The sequence below is a fragment of the Electrona antarctica genome, assembly GCF_951216825.1.
Source record: "Electrona antarctica genome assembly, chromosome: 7".
NCBI classification, from domain to species: Eukaryota; Metazoa; Chordata; class Actinopteri; order Myctophiformes; family Myctophidae; genus Electrona; species Electrona antarctica.
In genome coordinates, this window is record NC_136812.1 from 39,034,977 (window position 1) to 39,053,657 (window position 18,681).

Genomic DNA, 18,681 nt, shown 5'->3' on the forward strand with positions numbered 1-18,681 from the left:
AATAAATTAAAGCGCAATATTCAAACACTGATATTATACAAACAATGTGAAACATATTTCACATTCATCTTCATACTCAGTCAACATTATTTTCCAAATGGCAGTCGCATTCCCCCCCAGTAGCACTGCATTGTCAAGCACACCAAGAAACATTAAAGTATGTTTATAATGCATTATAGTGTGTTATATAATGCTCTATCCCGGATTCCGATGGGGTACACAGATCTTTTCCATTTCCACAAAATACAGTATACATTTATGATCAGAATTTAGTTACTGCCATCCATAACATAACAATTAATTAAATGAATGTGAGTTATAAAATGCCACAGACGAAAAACAGTTTAAGTCCACACTATTGATCCATAATGTATAAATGATAGATAAGTGTTCAGGACAATGAGGCCTTTTCGTGGAGGGGTCAGAATGAAATTTGGACTTAAGACTGTTTTTCGTCTGTGGTACTCAAATGTTCCAATAGCTCAAGAAAGAGTGTTTGACAACTGGGTGGGGGGTGGTCTGGGCCAGAAGATGTTCAGAACTGCTGATGGCGTCTGTTCACTGTTCACTGTTCTACGGTGTGTTCAGGCATGGGACATGGGCAGAGAGGTCAGGGTGTGTGGAGGCAGCATAGGCTGGAACAGCATGGAAGGAGGAGAGTGTACTGTGAAGACAGACAGCATACTTGTCAGTAAAACCTCACACACATTCCTGTCGTCTTTACACTAAGCTGCAGATACAAATCTATCCTTTTATTTCTTTTTTTGCTTTTTGTTTTACCCCTTTCTCTCTCCAATTTAGTCGTCATGCCAATTGATTCCTCTCCTCACACGTGTTGTCAGAGCCGGACTTACCGTTGGGCTAGGGTGGGCTGCAGCCCGGGGGCTGAATTGAAATCCAATTCAAGTGAAATGTGTGTATAGTTATTGTATTTAGTTGTATTATGGTTAAACCATTGAGAGCTTCTGCCTGCCTGCCTGCCTGCCTGCCTCTCTTTTTAGGGGCCTGGGTACCCCAAAATGAAAACAAAATAGCCCACTTTTTTTCGCAGGACACACGGCACCGCCGCGCGCCCCAAGGGGGCCTCTCAAATTTGCTCCAGCCCGGGGGCCCTCAGCAAGGTAAATCCGGCTCTGATCCTATACTTTCTCATTATATCATGCCAGTGTGGAGACCACTTCACCACTTTTCAACCTATCTTCATATAATTGGTCCTCACTAATGTTCATGATAAAATACCACAATGTTTTTCTACTCAGTCTGTGTCTCATAGGGCCTGAATAAGGCCTCATTCACCACTTAATGAGGCCACTTAATGAGGCCACCAATTACATTACATGAAAACTCCTGTCAGATGGTGTTAAAGTTGATTGAGTTGGATACTGTTTCTCCCTCTAACATTTCCTCATATTTCTAGTTTATTGAAATAATGTCATGCACATTTATCCAGTGCATATCTAGCATACTGCAGTCTGCAGGCCTTGTTGACTAGATTTAGAAGATATTTTGCTACTCTTGCTACTGAAATGATCCGATTATTTATATGGAGAAATCCTGTCATTTAACATGCATCTCAATGGCTTAGTATCATCGGTAGCACCTGTGTGGAAGTAGGAAAGGGGCCTGGAAGCAAGCCCACAGAACAGCTGGTCAACATTGAAGCTGCCGCTACACTACTGGCCAAAGCTGGAACTGCAGTGCGCAGACGTTCATGGAGGTGGACAGACTTTCAGTGACGTCAGGTGTGTAAAGTGCATCAACCCTGACCTCAAATTTGAGACCACTTACTATCAACTTCCGCTCACTCGAGACAGAGTTATAATGGTACTTCCGGCAGTCTTCCGAGTGTTTCAAACGCCACTGAGGAACTTCCATTGAAATCAATAGCGGGTGGCGGGGCTGTCGCTCCTCATCCGCTCTCTAGATATTATAACTCTGCCCGGAACCAAGGAAGCTTTGAGAAGGAAGAGAAGTGGTCACGTGATTGGGCTGCGCCATGACACTTTCATGGGAGCCAAACTACCTGGAAGTTTGGCATAATGCACTGGAGCCAATGAGAGCTCAGTGACCAGCTCATGAACAAACATTATTTATGAATGACTGAGACCTTTTGTAAATTAATCACTTCTGGAAAATAACAGAAGACATGTAACACATTATTTGTCTGCTGTGTTGCTTTTCGATGTGTACACTATGTAATTTTTATAGAGGTATGGTATCTAAAGAGCAGTACCTTTCTGAACGTACTAAGTATCGCGATACTTCCCACCGTTTCCTGTCTGTCAGCCAAATCTCGCGATACTTCGGAGCCAGAAACGATACCTGCTGCTGTTTAGATCCTCAGATAAAATTATATACTTTGCACTACTGCACTCTGTGCACATCGAAAAGTAAGTGATTAGAAAACAACCTGTGATATGTCTTTTATATTCCTGAACGATTATATGACAAAGGTCTCAATTGTTAATAAATAATGTTTGTTATGAGCTGGTCCAGCCGGCTCCATTCACTGCCATGTATTCATTGCACTTCCGGTGTGAGTTTGGCTCCCATGAAACTAAGTGTCCATGAAAGTGTCATGGCGCAGCCCAGTCACGTGACCACTTCGCTTCCTTCTCAAAGCTTCCTTGCCCGGAACCAAGGACTATCTAAAGAGGACGAGAAGCGAAGACCGTACAGTGGACGCCATGTTGCTCCCTGGAAGGAAAGAAACATGCGCAGTTGAGACCAGGAAGTTGTACATGCACAAATGTGTAAAAAATGTAACTTCCTGGTCTCAACTGCGCATGTTTCTCAAGGAGTTTTATTGTCATTCCATACAAGTACAGAACGACATTTGATTACCCAGGTCCTTCCATGGAGCAACATGGCGTCCACCGCTTCTCGTCCTCTTTAGATAGTCCTTGCCCGGAACGAGGAAGAGTTCTTTCCAAAATGGCTGCTGCGCATATACCCTATTGTGTTCGTATAGATGCTCGACAAAGCTGGATACACCATGGTCATTTAAACCCCCAAGACGCTGGTGCCCACTGGGCAGTAGCCCTAGAAGGTCTGTGATTGTACATACATTTCATGTATTCCCAATACACAGCCATAGATCGGTCCCCTCCGCTCGTGACATGTGCGGCGTAAATCTGCTCCGCACAGTGTGTGTACTCGCGCAATAAAGAATTCCTAAGACTTGGGGTCAGATATTGTTCTCTAGTTTCATATACATTTGAAAGTTCAGGCCGAAAACGTGTGTTTAGTCAAATATCTCCACTTTTCCACAAGCTGCACACGACAAATACTTTAGCTTGCACTGGTTTCTGTTGTGTGAGATGAGATGTCCATAGGGAGGGAGGGGGAGAGAGGCACTCGTAGTGAGACTGTTTTGTTCCACATTTGCTTTGGCACTGTAAACATTTATTTATTTATTTTCTTATAATATATAGAATTTAATTGATATAGGGAGAGGGCGAGAGAGACTGTACCGTCATAGACAGAGACACAGAGAGACATAAAGAGAGGGGAGCCTATTTCTGCTCGTCTATACAAAAATTAAATGAAAAGCACTATTTATAAAAGAGTGTGTTTACCGTCTATGAATGTGTGCAGTGCAGAGAGCATGGATCCCTCCGGCCCACCATAGCCAGTGTACTGAAGCTCCTCTGGTGTTGGTGTTGGTTGGGAGAGACGGCTGGGATGCAGAGAATTTATGGAGGTAATGGAGGTGTGGCCGGGGCTCACGTGTTTCTTATGACGAGCTCTGCAGTTCTGGAACCACACCTGAGTCACAGGAGAGAATTGTTCACGCTGGGTGTTTTTATGATGTCTTCGTTGACTTTTGCGAGGCGAGGAGCTGGGATCTACTCAAAATCCTTCAGATTCTCAGTCAACCCCTTCACTTCCTCCTGAGCCACTGCTATAGGGTCAGTTCATTATCAGTAAATCAATTTGAATTGAACCAGTAACTAAACATTATCATGCTTATGTCTAGTCTTAAATGGTTTGATAGGACGACATGGGACGGCATTAGCTCCTCAGGTAGACCCACTGCTAGAGCCGGAAGTGCAAGACATACACCTAACTGCAACCAACCGATCAACAGGTTGGAACCTTTGGCACTGCCTATGTCATGGTTGAATGTAATGCTCATTCTAAAGCACTTAAAAGACGCCAATGAACTGCATCCATCCATCCATCTTCAACCGCTTATCCATGGTTGGGTTGTGGGGGCTCCACCAGAGAGCTCCAGACTTCCCTCTCCAGAGCAACATTAGTAACTTCATTCTGGGGGATCCCGAGGCAATCCAAGGCCAGTTTGGAAATATAATTCCTCCATCTGATTCTTGGTCTGCCCGGGGGTCTCCTTCCAGTGGGACGTACATCGAGGACCTCCCTAGGGAGACACTCGGGAGGCATCGGTACTAGATGCCGAAACCACCTAAGCTAGCTGGCTCCTTTCCAGTGAAGAAGCAGCGGCTCCACTCCGAGTCTCTCTCGCGTGACTGAACTTCTTACGCTATCTCTAAGGGATATGCCAGCCACCCGTCTGAGAAAACTCATTTTAGCTGCTTGAATCCGTGACCTTATAGGAATAGGAACGAAGATTGCTCGGTATGAAATGCAGACCAATAACAAATTGTCAGTGCTTGACTGCATGAATACTGAATTCTCACATATTCATTGAAATAAATTAAACTATAAAAGTGTGTGCCTCGGAGCACAGGTATCCGCCAGGCCGGCTTGCCTATCCAGGGCCTGCAAACTTTGAAAGGCACTCATTCTATTCCAATTTGAATAGAATTTGGAAAAATCTGGCTCATACACCTGACTAGAGAGAGATAATGAGTACTACCAATTGGTGTGATTTTGATTGTATGACCAAGAGTTATAGGCCAAAATGTGAATCGGCTGTTATAGTGTCACCATGAGGCCGGTTTGCCAAATTTGGGCTGGAGGTTCTTCCTTGGCCTACTGGAAGTGTGCATACACCGTTTCATGAGCTCGGTCGGCCGGAGATTAGCTGTTCACATGGACACACGTACGGACGGACAGGAGCGAAAACATTGTCTCCTGCCTTTGGCTGTTCAAAGACAACAACACTTTGTACTGTAGAAAAACAATGTTTTTTCAAAGGGTTATGTCCTTGATGAATGCCATATGCCTAACAGCATCTGTTTCAAAATAAAGTTGTTTTTCAACAGTCTCTGAGTGTGTTGCTGAAGTTTTTCCCCTTCTTCTTTTCAAGACGTACTGTATTTCATTTACCCTGGGTGACGCTTCACCGAACCCTTACTACGGTACTTCAATACAAGTCTGTCTGTCACCAACCTGTATGACCCTCCTACTGAGGCCTGTCTGCTCTGCTAGTTTTTGCAGTGTCTGAGCATCAGGGTTGTTGTCCTGGGAAAACTGGGCCTGCATCACCTGGACAGGGAGAGAGGATGACATGGAAATGGAATCAGGCTGTGCAGGTTAATTAAGATAAAGTTACCTGGTCTTTCATCATACTCACAAACATCATGTATGAAGTCACAAATACATTTGTGTTTTGTTTGTATTTTGTTTTAAAATGTTCACTTCCCACCAGCCACTACCCCGCTATAATGAGCCAGCCGGGCTGAGTAGCATCTCATGAATCATTGACTCTAAGGGCAGATTCACACTATGGCAGATGTTGTGGTAATGTGAATGCTGCGTAGCGTTCCCTGGAGCAGATCACCCAACCATTCCCGGGATCGCATGGAGGTAGTAGTGTACTCGGATACGGATCCATGTAATGTGAAAGCATTGAATACAGTTGAATGAAGGGTACTCAGAAGAATCAAGGCCAATGTGAATCATGGCCAGCGGGGAGTCGGGGACCAGGCAATCGTATTCGGGAACAGTTTGAATCAAACGGACTCGGTGTGCATCTGCCCTTATTCACTCCTCAACACAAGACAGAATGACTCGGCAGTCCTATATGCTAGCAGACATTATGCGTCCAGACAGTGGCATTGTGGTTAGAGTGTCCGCCCTGAAACTGGGAGGTCGGGGTTCGATCCCCGGCCGGGTCATACCAAAGACTGTAAAAATGGGACCCAATGCCTCCCTGCTTGGCACTCAGCATCAAGGGTTGGATTGGGGGGTCAAATCTACTAATCAAATGATTCCCGAGCGCGGCACGGCTGCAGCTCACCACTCCTTGGCTGTGGCTCACCGCTCTAAGAGATGGGTCAAATGCGGAGAACAAATTTCACTGCGGTAACGTGTGTGACAAATCGTACGACTTTGTTCTGTCCGTAGATTATTGACTCCTGTTCACTCGCTCTGGCACTTTTGATTATGGGGATGTAAATTAGAGGTCTGTTTAACGTCATACAAATGTTTCACCGTCTATATTGCTCATATTAACTGTAGATTGGCTATTTTTATCCGTATTACCGCTATTTAGCCTGCTGTCTAAATCAGTGGGTGAAATACGTTTTTGCACAAGCTCCATCATTTTGATTGTTTCCAGAAAGAGAAAGAAAAGAAAGAAGGAAGGGGGTTAGTCCAAGTACAGATGGCCAGACCAGTCTTCCATTTTATATCTTCATAATACCTTCTTCATCTTTTTACTTGTTGCTATATTACTACATTTCTATATATATTTTTTTTATTAAACCTTCCTTGGCTGTATATAGGCTATCTACATGCGACATGTGTATGACCACGGGACCATACAAAATAAAAAGCGTTCCAAACCTGACTACCAATGATGTCAGTGTGGTTTCCCAGTGCATGCTCTTCTGAGACAAAGAGCGAGTAGACAGAAATGGTGCCACCACATAATGACCATTAGGTTGAAAATGGGCGACGTGGTCCTTTAACTTCATTCATTGTTATTAGAATAAATGTACCAAGAGACTGACTAAGATTTCCTCAGTATGGAACAAATTCTTGCCATAGTGTAGTTATTGTTCATTATCCATCTCCAATGTGTCTTGTGAGACCCAACCTATATACATTTAGTATATGTACACTACAGATTCAAGTACACCGTTATTCCTTACTTAGTTGTGAAATTAAACTTAAACAGAGCATATAATCCTGTATTGTAACTTTTTGGGACAATGGAAATATCACATTCAAAAGGTATCAAGTAAGACTAAATGGATTGTAGATTTTATGTAATAATAGAGACTACAATATTTTAGTGATTTGTTATAAAAGGCAAAAAAGAGACGAATAATTGTCTGTCCATAAATTATTGACATTGCGTTAAATTGGTCAAATAAATACTTTGTATTACCTTTAACATAGCCTACATTATAAAAAGTAAAACTTACAGAAAAATATTGATGAGAGGAAACATTAATTTTAAAGATTTATTCTGTGTTTTTTTCAGTCAGGGATGTCATGGATGCCCGAATTGATATTTATTTGGCTGAATCTGAAAATATGTTGTGCCAAGGTCCATATAGGCTACATGATTTGTTAAAATGTTTTTTTTAAATGTTTTAAAAATATTTTACTTTTTTTTCTTTTCTGGCATTACTATGTGTTGTGAGCTTGTAGTGTTTAAGCTGATGCTATATTATTAACACATTTTGCAGTGGGGACCATCTATGATGATGATCAAACAAAATGTATAATGCCTCAATGTCAATTAAATTCCTATAGGATACAATTCCAAGTGCTAGGGTGGGGGTCCCAAGTTCAAATATGTTTATTTTGGGGGGTCATCATGGCCTGAAAAGGATGAAAACCAATGATACAGACAGTCCAGAGTCCAGACAATATAGCCTATAAGCGGACACTGACAGACCTGTAGCTGGTCGGCGGTGAAGCTGGTCCGGGCTCTCTTTGACGGCTTCGGCTGGTTGAGCTCCTGTTCGGTTGGCATGGCCCCCTCCACATTAACACTGTTTCCTGGCAGAAGAAAGCACGGTACACGTCTCTCGTGAAAACAAATCTAACAGTTAAGCATTTCATCCATGAAGAGCTATTTTGAGTTGGCTCACTGAAAGCATTTTAATCGAAGAAATAACAGTGCAATTATGAAGAATTATTCTATAGGCCTATAGGCTGCTTGCACGGAATATTAGAACAATAGGTTTAAGGTTATATAAACATTTACGCTTTGAGGAGCTAAGGCGCCAGTCCTATAAAGCGCACAAAACAAAAAGCTATACATTTAGTTTGCATCAATTAGACGAATTGAGTAGGGTAAATGTAAGGCGTGTTAACCAATTAGCCTAATTAGTAACAATTAAACTGGTCCTTCTACCCTCTGTGACATGTTTAGATATTCAAACAGGCTATACACAAAAAAAACAACGATGCCAGGCACACCTGTGGCCTGTATTGTTACTCTAACTCATATTACATTATTTTGTAACCCATAGGCTACTCTCTAATCTAACTGTGCTCTGCACCTTTCTCCATGGCGCGTTTGAGGTTGTCCACCATGCAGTCGTAGTGGACTCGGCACAGCACCTTGTCCTCGACCAGAGCGAACTCCTCCCCGGTGGACAGCTGTCTCTTGCAGCTGAAGCAGGCGAAGCAGGCCAGGTGGTAGACGCTGCCCTTCGCCCTGCGCACCCAGTCTGTGGAGTGGATGGTTCGGCCGCAGCACGCGCACCATGTGCCATATCTTCTGCAATGAAGACAAGTTGTAGGGCCTACTTTACAAAACCAGAAAAACAACACAAATAATAATAATAAAAAACACACTTGTAATAATAAATATAAGTTGAAAAATATACTATAATATAATAACTATAATAGCAATGATACAAATAATATAATATGGCCTAATAACATTAATAATTATTGTTGTTTATTAACATTTGTGTGCATGTTTTTATTTATTTCGTAATTGTTCCATTTATAATTATAAGCTATAGGCCTACTTGGGGCCTATACTGTAAGTCTATAATAGGCGGGTATAAATCTATCAATTTGTTTTGGATAGTTTCGAATTGGCCTGTTCAGCAGTTGTCATGGGTTTGATGTATAGCTCTAGAGAGGCTTAAACGTTATACCTGAAGTAATCCAGTTTGCAGAAAACCTCTCTTTCTTTGATGTAACAACTGGTCTGACTGCCAAGTGAAGTCTGGCACACGCTGCACGAGAGACAGCGTACATGCCAGCACAAGTCGTTAACCTAAACGAAAAGAAGACAATTAGCAAGTCAGTCAAAAAACTACATAGACGTGCGTGCGTGTGTGTGTGTGTGTGTGTGTGTGTGTGTGTGTGTGTGTGTGTGTGTGTGTGTGTGTGTGTGTGTGTGTGTGTGTGTGTGTGAGCGCGCGCGCGTGTGTGCGTGTGCGTGCGTGCGTAATCGAGTGATTAACGGGCATGTCAGTTGCAACATAATAAATGCACAAATAAAGAGACAGAAGATTGGCAGTATTAATCGGACCCCCAGCGCTGCGCCTTTGCCGTCGGCACACACACACAGACACACAAAATATTCAAACAACATAAACTCAAATTACCTTTAATAAATATTTGTCCACGATCTCGTCGTTGCAGCTCGCGCACACCGTCCTGCCGAGCAGCGTGCATGCGGCGGCGGGCTGCTGCTGCTGCATGGCCCGCAGCGACGACGCGCACGAGCCGCGTGAGCACGACGAGTCTTCATCGTGCAGAGCCGCTTCCAGCGGCGGTGCGCCCTGCGGGGACCATCATCATACCTGCGGTTAGGCAACTACGCACCGTACGGGACGCACCATGCAGACAGACAGACATGCACACTCCTCCGCGCACACATCCATGTTTATCCTTCGTGTGTCGACGCCACCGTGTCAGTAGATATATGGCAGCCGTCTGGGAACATTTGTTCTGTTTTGTTTTTAAGTTTTAGTTCTATATTTTTTTTAGGACATTAAAAGTTTTGCCTGGCCACAAACACATTTCACAGATGGTATAGGCCTTTACATATAGCTATGCGTAATGATTAGTCTGCCATTTGAGTATATATAAATCAATAATCTACAACAAAGTTTTTATTTGTATTACCATAATATTTCCTCTCCTGTCCTCAATACATTTTCTGAGCAGCTCTTCGTCCCCTTTGCAATCTTCACACATGACGAGAAGCTATATGGTGGTGAGAAGAGGGGTTTAGTCTGTCAGTCACTCCGCAGCTGCCTTCAAGTCCTCTTATTGCCACATCCCATAAATATCATCATGCCTTTCAGTTTTCACCATGACAACAGCCCCACCGATTATGGGAAAGGGCATTTAAAGGGGGAAGAAGATAGTCATTACTTAAAAAAAACAGCCTCCCCACTTGAGGTAATAGTTATCCAATGCGCATTATGTTCTTGAGATCTGCATTAAGTGATGCAGCAGTGCTCAGTGCAACGGTTAAAACCCCAACACATCAATTTCACATGCCAATCAAAAACCAACCATAAGTCGACGCGAAAGAGAATTGATGTATTTAATAACGGCAATTAAAAAGACAAAGTTCGACACAAACGTCAGCCCTGGGCTGCCAAAAGGTGAACAGGTCTCATTAACTACTTGAGCTTTAATTGCTGAATATTCTGTAAGGGCTAATCTTTCGGCGACATTTCTTTAGATTTTGTGAAAACACAGCTCTGCGCCTGTGTGGGAGATACTTAATTTAGCTGGCTATAGCCTGAGCTTGACTGACATCTACTAATTGAGAAAATAAGTCCAACCAAAATATTCCAAATAGCATGTAGACATGTATTATTGTATACGCTACTCACCACGTCGTCGGACAATAACACGGATCCATTTTCATCAACATTGCAACATTCTACTTTTATTTCGCGTTTCCAGCGCATGTCGGTCCCGAGTCCTGTTGAACAAGCCCCAAGTCCAAAAACAAATGAGCAGTTAAAAAACTAAAAACTAAAAAGCGTTCGATAAAGTGTTACTTTCGGTTCAACGTCGGTGTTGATGTGTTTATCTGAGAGCCTGCAGGTTTTACTGCAGCCAGGGCGGATCATAGTTCATATTTCCCTGTCCTGATGTGGCCGCGCCTCCCTTTAAAATATGCTACTGTAGCCTATCATGTTTTCTTTTTCCTTTCTTGCCTTTTTTCAGAGAAGGACCCGGACACACACGTAGGCTATAGCCTATAGGTCTGTCTGTCTTCATTTGAAACGGTTAAAAAAACGTTTCCGTGCAATTTCGTTAATCTTCCATTGACATTCGCTTACGGTCACATTCTAATCTTGATAGTGTCAGGTGGTGCAACTTTATAGCCTGTAAAAGTCACAATCTCTTACCTATAAAATATGGCCTTCCAGGCTTTTCACTGTAAGGCTATACACAACACTGGCTTTTTGATTTCCATGGGTTGCCAAAAAATACTGTTCTGTGTGTGTATTAGGCCCAGCTGCTATAGCATATTTATTTTAATATTATAGGCCTATAGGCCTACAGTGATAGGCGGCCCATAATAGCCTATATGTTCCATGTCAACGTGCATGGATATCCCGATACCAGTCAATTATCATGATTGAACGGAAAACGTGTTTATGCTTATTTGCTATAGCCACCTATAGCCTGTGCACAATTTGAGAATTATATTATTATATTATATTATATTATAGCCTAAAACCTATATTATATAGGCCTATATGGCACAACATGCAGATAAAGTTTACGTCGTGTCTTTCCTCCATTTTTTTTGCATATTTTAATTAGCCTACTTACCACAGTTCTACATACACCAAAAATATATATATTTTTTGTTTAGTAGGCCTAAATGTTTTGCCAATATGAAATAATTAACATGTCTTGCATATCTTTCATGCACACAGCAGGTCCATCACAGAGTTAAATTTACACACTGTTCAAACTCCTGGATTCTGAATCTGAACTATATTTGCAAATCACAGAGCACTTTAAATTTCAGTCCACATGCAAATTAGCAATACAAAACCTTTTTTTTCTTCCTCTTTTTATTTTTTTTATTTACAACGTGAGTGCCAGTGGGAATAATAGAAATTCCTGGATTAGCAATAATCAAAGCAACAAAACCATGCGTGCAAGAATATCCATCAGACTTGAAATAAATCAAATAAATATATTAAAAATAAATAAATACAAAATATATTGCATGATATAGAAAACGTAAGTGACTTTTTTGTTAAAAAAGACCTGTTGAACCATCAAGCTATTTTGTAAAACTGATAGATAAAGGGGAAGGGTGTGGTTACTGAGGAAGGAAAAAGTGCGTGTGCGCGCGTGTTTGCGCAGGCATCGATCTGTGTGTGTGTGTGTGTGTGTGTGTGTGTGTGTGTGTGTGTGTGTGTGTGTGTGTGTGTGTGTGTGTGTGTGTGTGTGTGTGTGTGTGTGTACATGCGTGCATGGTCTCTAGACAATTCCATCACTTGTATTTGTTTACATAATCATAAAGGTTAAAAAAAATGAAGTAAGCAAAACTCTTGTCTACATCCAAAAGCTGTGAGATGTCGTTTTTGAGACTTAGTAGTTCCTCCAAACTATAATCAAAAGAAAAGTATTAATAGCCTAGTTGGTGTTCGTACATAATAGACTATAGTTTGTCTGCAATAACAATAATGTAACACTGTGATGGTCAGGCCATTGTGTGTAGGCTATTTATGAATTATTAAATTAGAACAGTTGGGCCATTGTGCTTTAATTACGATTATTCAATAATAACAATTTATTTTTTTCCCTTTAGCGGCAGCCTATACAACTGGTTCCTTTCCTTTCCCATGCATATAAAAAGGCTTTGGGTATATGTAGGCCTACTTATTTGAGCTATTCTTATTATACTTATTATTAATCATAAATTCTTTATTTAAATTTTTTTACCCAGAACCGAAGTGTTTTTGTGACCTCTGATGCAGCTATGGCTATGCATGGCATTGGCAGTGCGCAGTGGCGAGTGCATGTGGAATGGCTTTCGCGTATAAGGATGCACTGTGATTGTCCAGTAGTCACTTTGAGTGGCATGGGGAAAACGCTCTCACCAGAACATGATTTACTATTCCATATATCTGGTCGAAACTCGAACGGGGCTGAGTCGGCAAACTTCGCAACGTTCGACACGGCAACTCCCGCTCGATGGCGACATTCTAAACTCTATACAGGCTTGTGCTTATAACCACGCCCTGCTTCTGTGGCCAATGCGGAAGTGCCTCTCGCCCCGTCAAGCGAACTTGAGCCACGCGAGACACCACCGAGCGAGCTAAAGCAAGCAAGTTGCCGTGTTGAACATTGCGTTCGAAGTTCAATTGAGACGACTCAGGGCCGTTCGAGTTGCGACCCGATAGGCAGAGAATAGTAAATCATGTTCTGGCGAGAGCATTTGCCACGACTGCCACTCAAAGTGGCTACTGGCCAATCACAGCACCTCCTTGCACAAGCCGTATAGAGTTTTGAATGACACCGCTCGGTGGTGTCTCTCGTGGCTCAAGTTCGCTTGAGACGGCGCCCCTCACACGGTCTAAAACTGTACTTAGGAGGGGTGCGTGGCCATTTACTCCCAATGCGAAGGCCATTCTGCACTTTGGTTTGTTTTAAGATAATTGGCTTAATTGTTTCCACTGATGCAGGATTTATTGAAAATGGAGGACCCCCAATCGTAAACAGGCCTTTATACAGTTAGGAAACCAGATAGACAGGTAGGACTGTTTTCTGCAGGCTTTAGTGTAGCCAGGTAACAATATCCCCAACAGTGCAACATTCTTGAAAATATATAGAAATGTTAACAGTGTTCATCAGAGGGAAGACAAGTTATTTCTACCTGTAGTTTAGTCTAGTCCAGTGTTGGTCCACGCACGCACGCACGCACGCACGCACGCACGCACGCACGCACGCACGCACGCACACACACACACACACACACACACACACACACACATCTATTCCTCTGCTATCTTGGTGTGTTTCATTGCAGATATACCAGGGGATAGCAGTCAGACTTGCACTGGCATGAGCCATGGGTTCGTATCGCAGCCCAATCTCAGAGTTCCGCTGCACTGTGGACAAAGCAGCTATAGCGTGCCTCCATCACCATGTGTCCTGTTCCACCTTGTGGAGATGAATGGCCCTTATCAGATGACTCATCTGAAGCATTGCACACTGTAGCGCAGACGTTTGATGTGCAGCATAACAGCATGTGAGGCAACCACACCTCCAGGAGTTCTTGGGGTTCATATTACCCGTGGACTCTTGGAGGGAGGTCTTCATGTAGCAAACGCCAGTGTCCCAAAAAGTGACTGTGTTGCTCATTACAGTAGGCTATATCAGGCAAATGATGTCATGGTCATTAAGATTGTGATCCAATAGAGCAGAATCTATGAAGCATGTTATCCCCTCCATCTATCTCTGGCTTTCTATCCTTCTTTCTCAGAAGACTTAAGTCTTCTGACTTAAGACACGTAACAACATGAACCCTATAGCATCCCTATTCTGAGCATGTCCTACGGAGAACATTCATTTTGTCAGAATTAGGTGAACATACCAGATCTACAAGCCCACAACACGTTGCGGCACACTGTGAGCTTGTATAGATCGGCTATTTTTGACAAAGAGATTTTGTGAAGAGGGTAAAAAGAGGATATCAAATCCTGTCCTGTGGGCCCTGGTCAACAAATTATTAGTTTAAGTGGTTAATCTGTACAGATCAAATATCTTTAGAGGATATGATATGGCTAGGAAGATGCAAGAAATAGAAAGTCCAGTTATTTTGTTTCCATCTTCATTGATGTCAGTTTTAAGGTACCCATGAGTTTTTAAATGCATCGCGTGACGAAGACGAGACAAAAACAACAGAGATAAGCAAAAGGAACGAAGTGCCTCCTCTATCAACAGACTTACAAACTTGTCCTGCAGCTTCCTTGCTTCATGTGTTCCCCTTGCGTGGATGTGTTTTATGCTGGAATGCTATGAAATATTTTATTTTGGCTTTAAGTCGCCTATACTGTAATCTCCTAGTAGTATACCATTGTTTGTGTAATGTATCATACCTAGGTATTGTCACTAGTATGGCTGCCACTTGAAGCCTATACCAACTTGAACAATCTACACCTCCTCATTGGCATTGCCCCTGCAGATGTGAGACAGGAACCCGACAGCCGGGTAGAGATTACAATACCAGTGATGAACGCTGCCACCTTTGTGAACCCCGGCCCAACGACTGAGGTCAAGGAGAAGCTTCCTTAGCCATGTCCAGCCCATAACAACATCTCAGGAAGAAACCATACTCCAGCTATGGACAAAAAAGCTTCAGAATGACCGCCTTCCTATTGGCATGGGAATCCCACCTTCTGAAGACCTTCGTTTTGGCTCAGAAGCGTCATGGGTCCAGTGGAACACATTCAACCGCCAGGAATGGGGCGATCAAAAGCTGCTATGGCCAGATGGGGCTATACAAAGCCAGCCCAACCATCTGTGAATGTGGAGAAGAGGAGCATACGATGTACTGCCTTGTCTGCAACTTAAAAGATTTCGCTGAGTTCAAGAATAATGCAAAGGACTGTGTAAAGAAATTATAGAAACATATAACCACGAAGAGAAGAAGAAATTGTCAGTTGCATATTAGTTACGCATTCTCACACCCGTTGCGCCCAAGGGGTGAAGTAATGGGACCTTTTTCCCCAACTTGTCACTACCTAATAGACTAGCGTCGCAGTCCCACCCCCTTTCATGACGACAACAGCCCCGGGAATAATTCCCCATGCATTTTTCCCATAGACATTTCAAAAGGTATTTATTTAAAGATCTGTAAGCCTCGAACAAAGCCAACTCGGGATCGTGACAAATCATGACAACAAACACAATTTTTTGGGCCGAACAAATAATTAGAAAGAAGAAAAAAAGGGCAGGCAACACTTTTTTTGTTGCTTTTCTTCTTTGTAATTATTTGTTCGGCCCAAAATATTGTGTTTGTTGTCAGGATTTGTCACGATCCGAGTTGGCTTTGTTCGAGGCTTACAGATCTTTAAATAAATACTTTTTAAAATGTCTATGGGAAAAATGCATGGGGAATTATTTCCTGGGCCTCGTCATGAAAGGGGGTGGGACTGCGACACTCTGGGTACTGCAATAGTGAGTGAGACTGTGAACATGTTTGGCAGTAGCCTATTGTTTCTGACATCTCCAGCTATAAAGGCAGTGTGCTGTTGTAAATCAAACAGGTTGATATTGTACATTATCTCCATAATAGGTGTTTTAAAAATGTTTTATTTAGAAAATGTATCATCATGTTTCATCTGCAGGCAAATACAGTATAGAAGAAAAAAATCACACTTGTGTGAAGTGAGGGGCGCTTTTATCATACATCATCATACATCACATTCCGTGCTCAGCCAATCAAATCATCACATTCCGTGGTACACACAGACATGCTGGGCATAGGAGGGGCTGGCGCCCCTAAAAAAAACCCTGCTTTGGTAGAATATTTGACAGTGGACAAATGGCCCTAATTTTCCATGAAAATCCCCTAATTTGCTACTTCCACCTTTGCTTTCCTTGGGCGGCAACTACTTATTTACTTCGTTGAAATCAGTCCAAATCGGCGTGGTTTACAATTGAAACTAGTTTGGCATGACCTTTTCTCCTCACTGTAAATGGGCACTCATTGAATTTTAAGAGGTAAGTGTTAGTGGAAGTGTGTGTGTGTGTGTGTGTGTGTGTGTGTGTGTGTGTGTGTGTGTGTGTGTATGTATATGTGTATGTGTGTATGTGTGTGTGTGTGTGTGTGTGTGTGTGTGTGTGTGTGTGCGTGTGCGTGTGCGTGTGCGTGTGTGTGTGCGTGTGTGTGTGTGCGCGTGTGTGTGTGTGGGAAGGGGGGTGGGGGGATTGCTGAAGGGTTAGGGTGGAAGCCGAAGGGTTGGGGTGGAAATCACTGCATTGAAAATGGTAGCCTGATTGCATCGGGGGTGACGGGGACACGCGCAAACCCCAATCAGTGCAATGTAGGGAGAAAGTGCCCTTATCAAGGGCCCACTTGACAATCACACAAGCACAGAACTGTTCCATTTAAAGCTGATTGCAAAGACTGAAGCCCCTCTCTGTCCCCAAAACCACATGACTCCCATATCCCCTACCACTGCCACCACCACCACCACCACCTCATGCAGTGCCCTCCTGAATGGGATTTATAATCACTCTGTGACTATTTGAAGGCTAATTGTTATTATAAGACTTATATTGGGCATTTAATGGTAAAATGTCTGCCTTGATTACAGAGTTCACTATGGGCCTGCTTTTGGAATGCTTTTCCAATGGGAGTCACATGGTTTGACCAAACATTTGTGTTTGATTGCTGATTGCTGGTGGTGTTCTGCCCCTCCCCCCCGATCAAACAACAATGCAATAATGATGCATTATTGCATTTGCTTTAGGGGCTATGGGATATTAGTGACCTGGCCTCAGGTAGCATTGCCAGTTCTATTATGCATGCATGTTACTAGAGCTGAGTGTGAGTGTTGGCTTATTATACAAACCGGTAGGATATGGCTGTACATTAATATGTATTCAAAAAAAAGACAAGGAGTCAGCCTCTTTGACTTTCTCTGACTTTCACCCAGGAGAGCTTGACATGCATATCATTTACATTTGACCTTGATGTGCATTGAAGGGTAATCCGAGCTGCTCTGTTCTGAGCCAGCTACAGCTTTCCATGGTCCTTCTTGTTTGACCCTGATAAATCAGAGCACCGATGTGATAAAACTAGGATAGATGACTTGTTTAATTATTACCATAACTTATTATGTATTGTCAGTGTATTGACATGACATGGTGTCTCCACCATATCATGATGTCAATGTCATGTTTTGATTGATTGATTGATTGATTGATTGATTGAATACTTTAACAGTATATAATACTATTAACAGTTAGCAAAAAAAAGCATAGGAAAAGTGCAGTTCAATACAAGGTCTGCTAAGAGGATTTACTATAGGTGCATCAACAATCACAGGCTGCAGCTGTCTCCTTGACCTTGTATACTGTATTATTACGCAAGGAGAAATCCCTTCGGTCGCCAGCCGGCAGTCATGGGCCATGGGAACGATGTAGTCAAGAATACATGCCCCGTAAACATGACACAAAGCTTTACCAATCTGTGAAGCAGATGGGTCAGGTTGGACAATCAGGGAAGCCAATGCATATACACTCCCTCAAACACACAGAGATTGGGTGCATCCTCTGCAGAATTGGTGCGTTCTCCACACACCCGCGGTCAGAGAGATACAATCTGTATCTCTCTGACCGCGGGTATGCGGAGAATGCACCAATTCTGCAGAGGAAAGTTCTCTGAAACCGTTAGTCTGACATGGTGATATTATTCAAATTTACCGGATGTAGCCCCCAGGGGGTCATCCCTATGTTCCCCAGATTCTATGTTCCCCACCCTTAGGGTTTAGGGACCCTAACCCTAACTGTCCCTAACTTAGGGTTTAGAGTTATTGTTGTAAGCGGGGAACACAGAACCTTTTTTGCAGGGGTAAGTGGGGAACATATGAACATGGGGAACATATAGGTACGGTCCCGCTCCCCAAATGCTATACAACTCTAATCTGATTTAGAATAGGCCAATAATTGAATGACAGCTGACTGAACAGAGTATTGGTCAATTATGCCATACCGCCGCAGTATGCGTTTTGTAAAGGCCCGGGCATAGGTGCATTGACGCCTTCAGTGTCAAATTATGTTGCACTATAGATTTACAGTAGAAAGTACATTTATATTTGCACAAATGCATGT

At 42.8% G+C, this 18,681-nt stretch overlaps 1 protein-coding gene across 2 annotated transcripts; it reads right to left on the reverse strand.

Moving 5' to 3' along the window:
* Nucleotides 1-484: 484 nt before the first annotated feature.
* LOC306925862 (LIM/homeobox protein Lhx8) lies at nucleotides 485-10,836 on the reverse strand. 2 transcript variants are annotated; one of them, XM_079504998.1, is made up of 9 exons: nucleotides 10,698-10,836; nucleotides 9,976-10,056; nucleotides 9,453-9,629; nucleotides 8,997-9,118; nucleotides 8,388-8,608; nucleotides 7,778-7,881; nucleotides 5,317-5,412; nucleotides 3,579-3,768; nucleotides 485-664 (listed from the first exon to the last, which is right to left on the reverse strand). In XM_079504998.1, the coding sequence occupies exons 1-9, from the start codon at nucleotides 10,773-10,775 to the stop codon at nucleotides 585-587; spliced, it is 1,149 nt and encodes a 382-aa protein (XP_079361124.1). In that variant the 5' UTR covers nucleotides 10,776-10,836; the 3' UTR covers nucleotides 485-584. The 2 variants fall into 2 exon arrangements, with proteins under 2 accessions (XP_079361124.1, XP_079361125.1); XM_079504999.1 differs by lacking the exon at nucleotides 9,976-10,056 and having other exon boundaries at nucleotides 486-664.
* Between the last annotated feature and the right edge of the window lie 7,845 nt (nucleotides 10,837-18,681).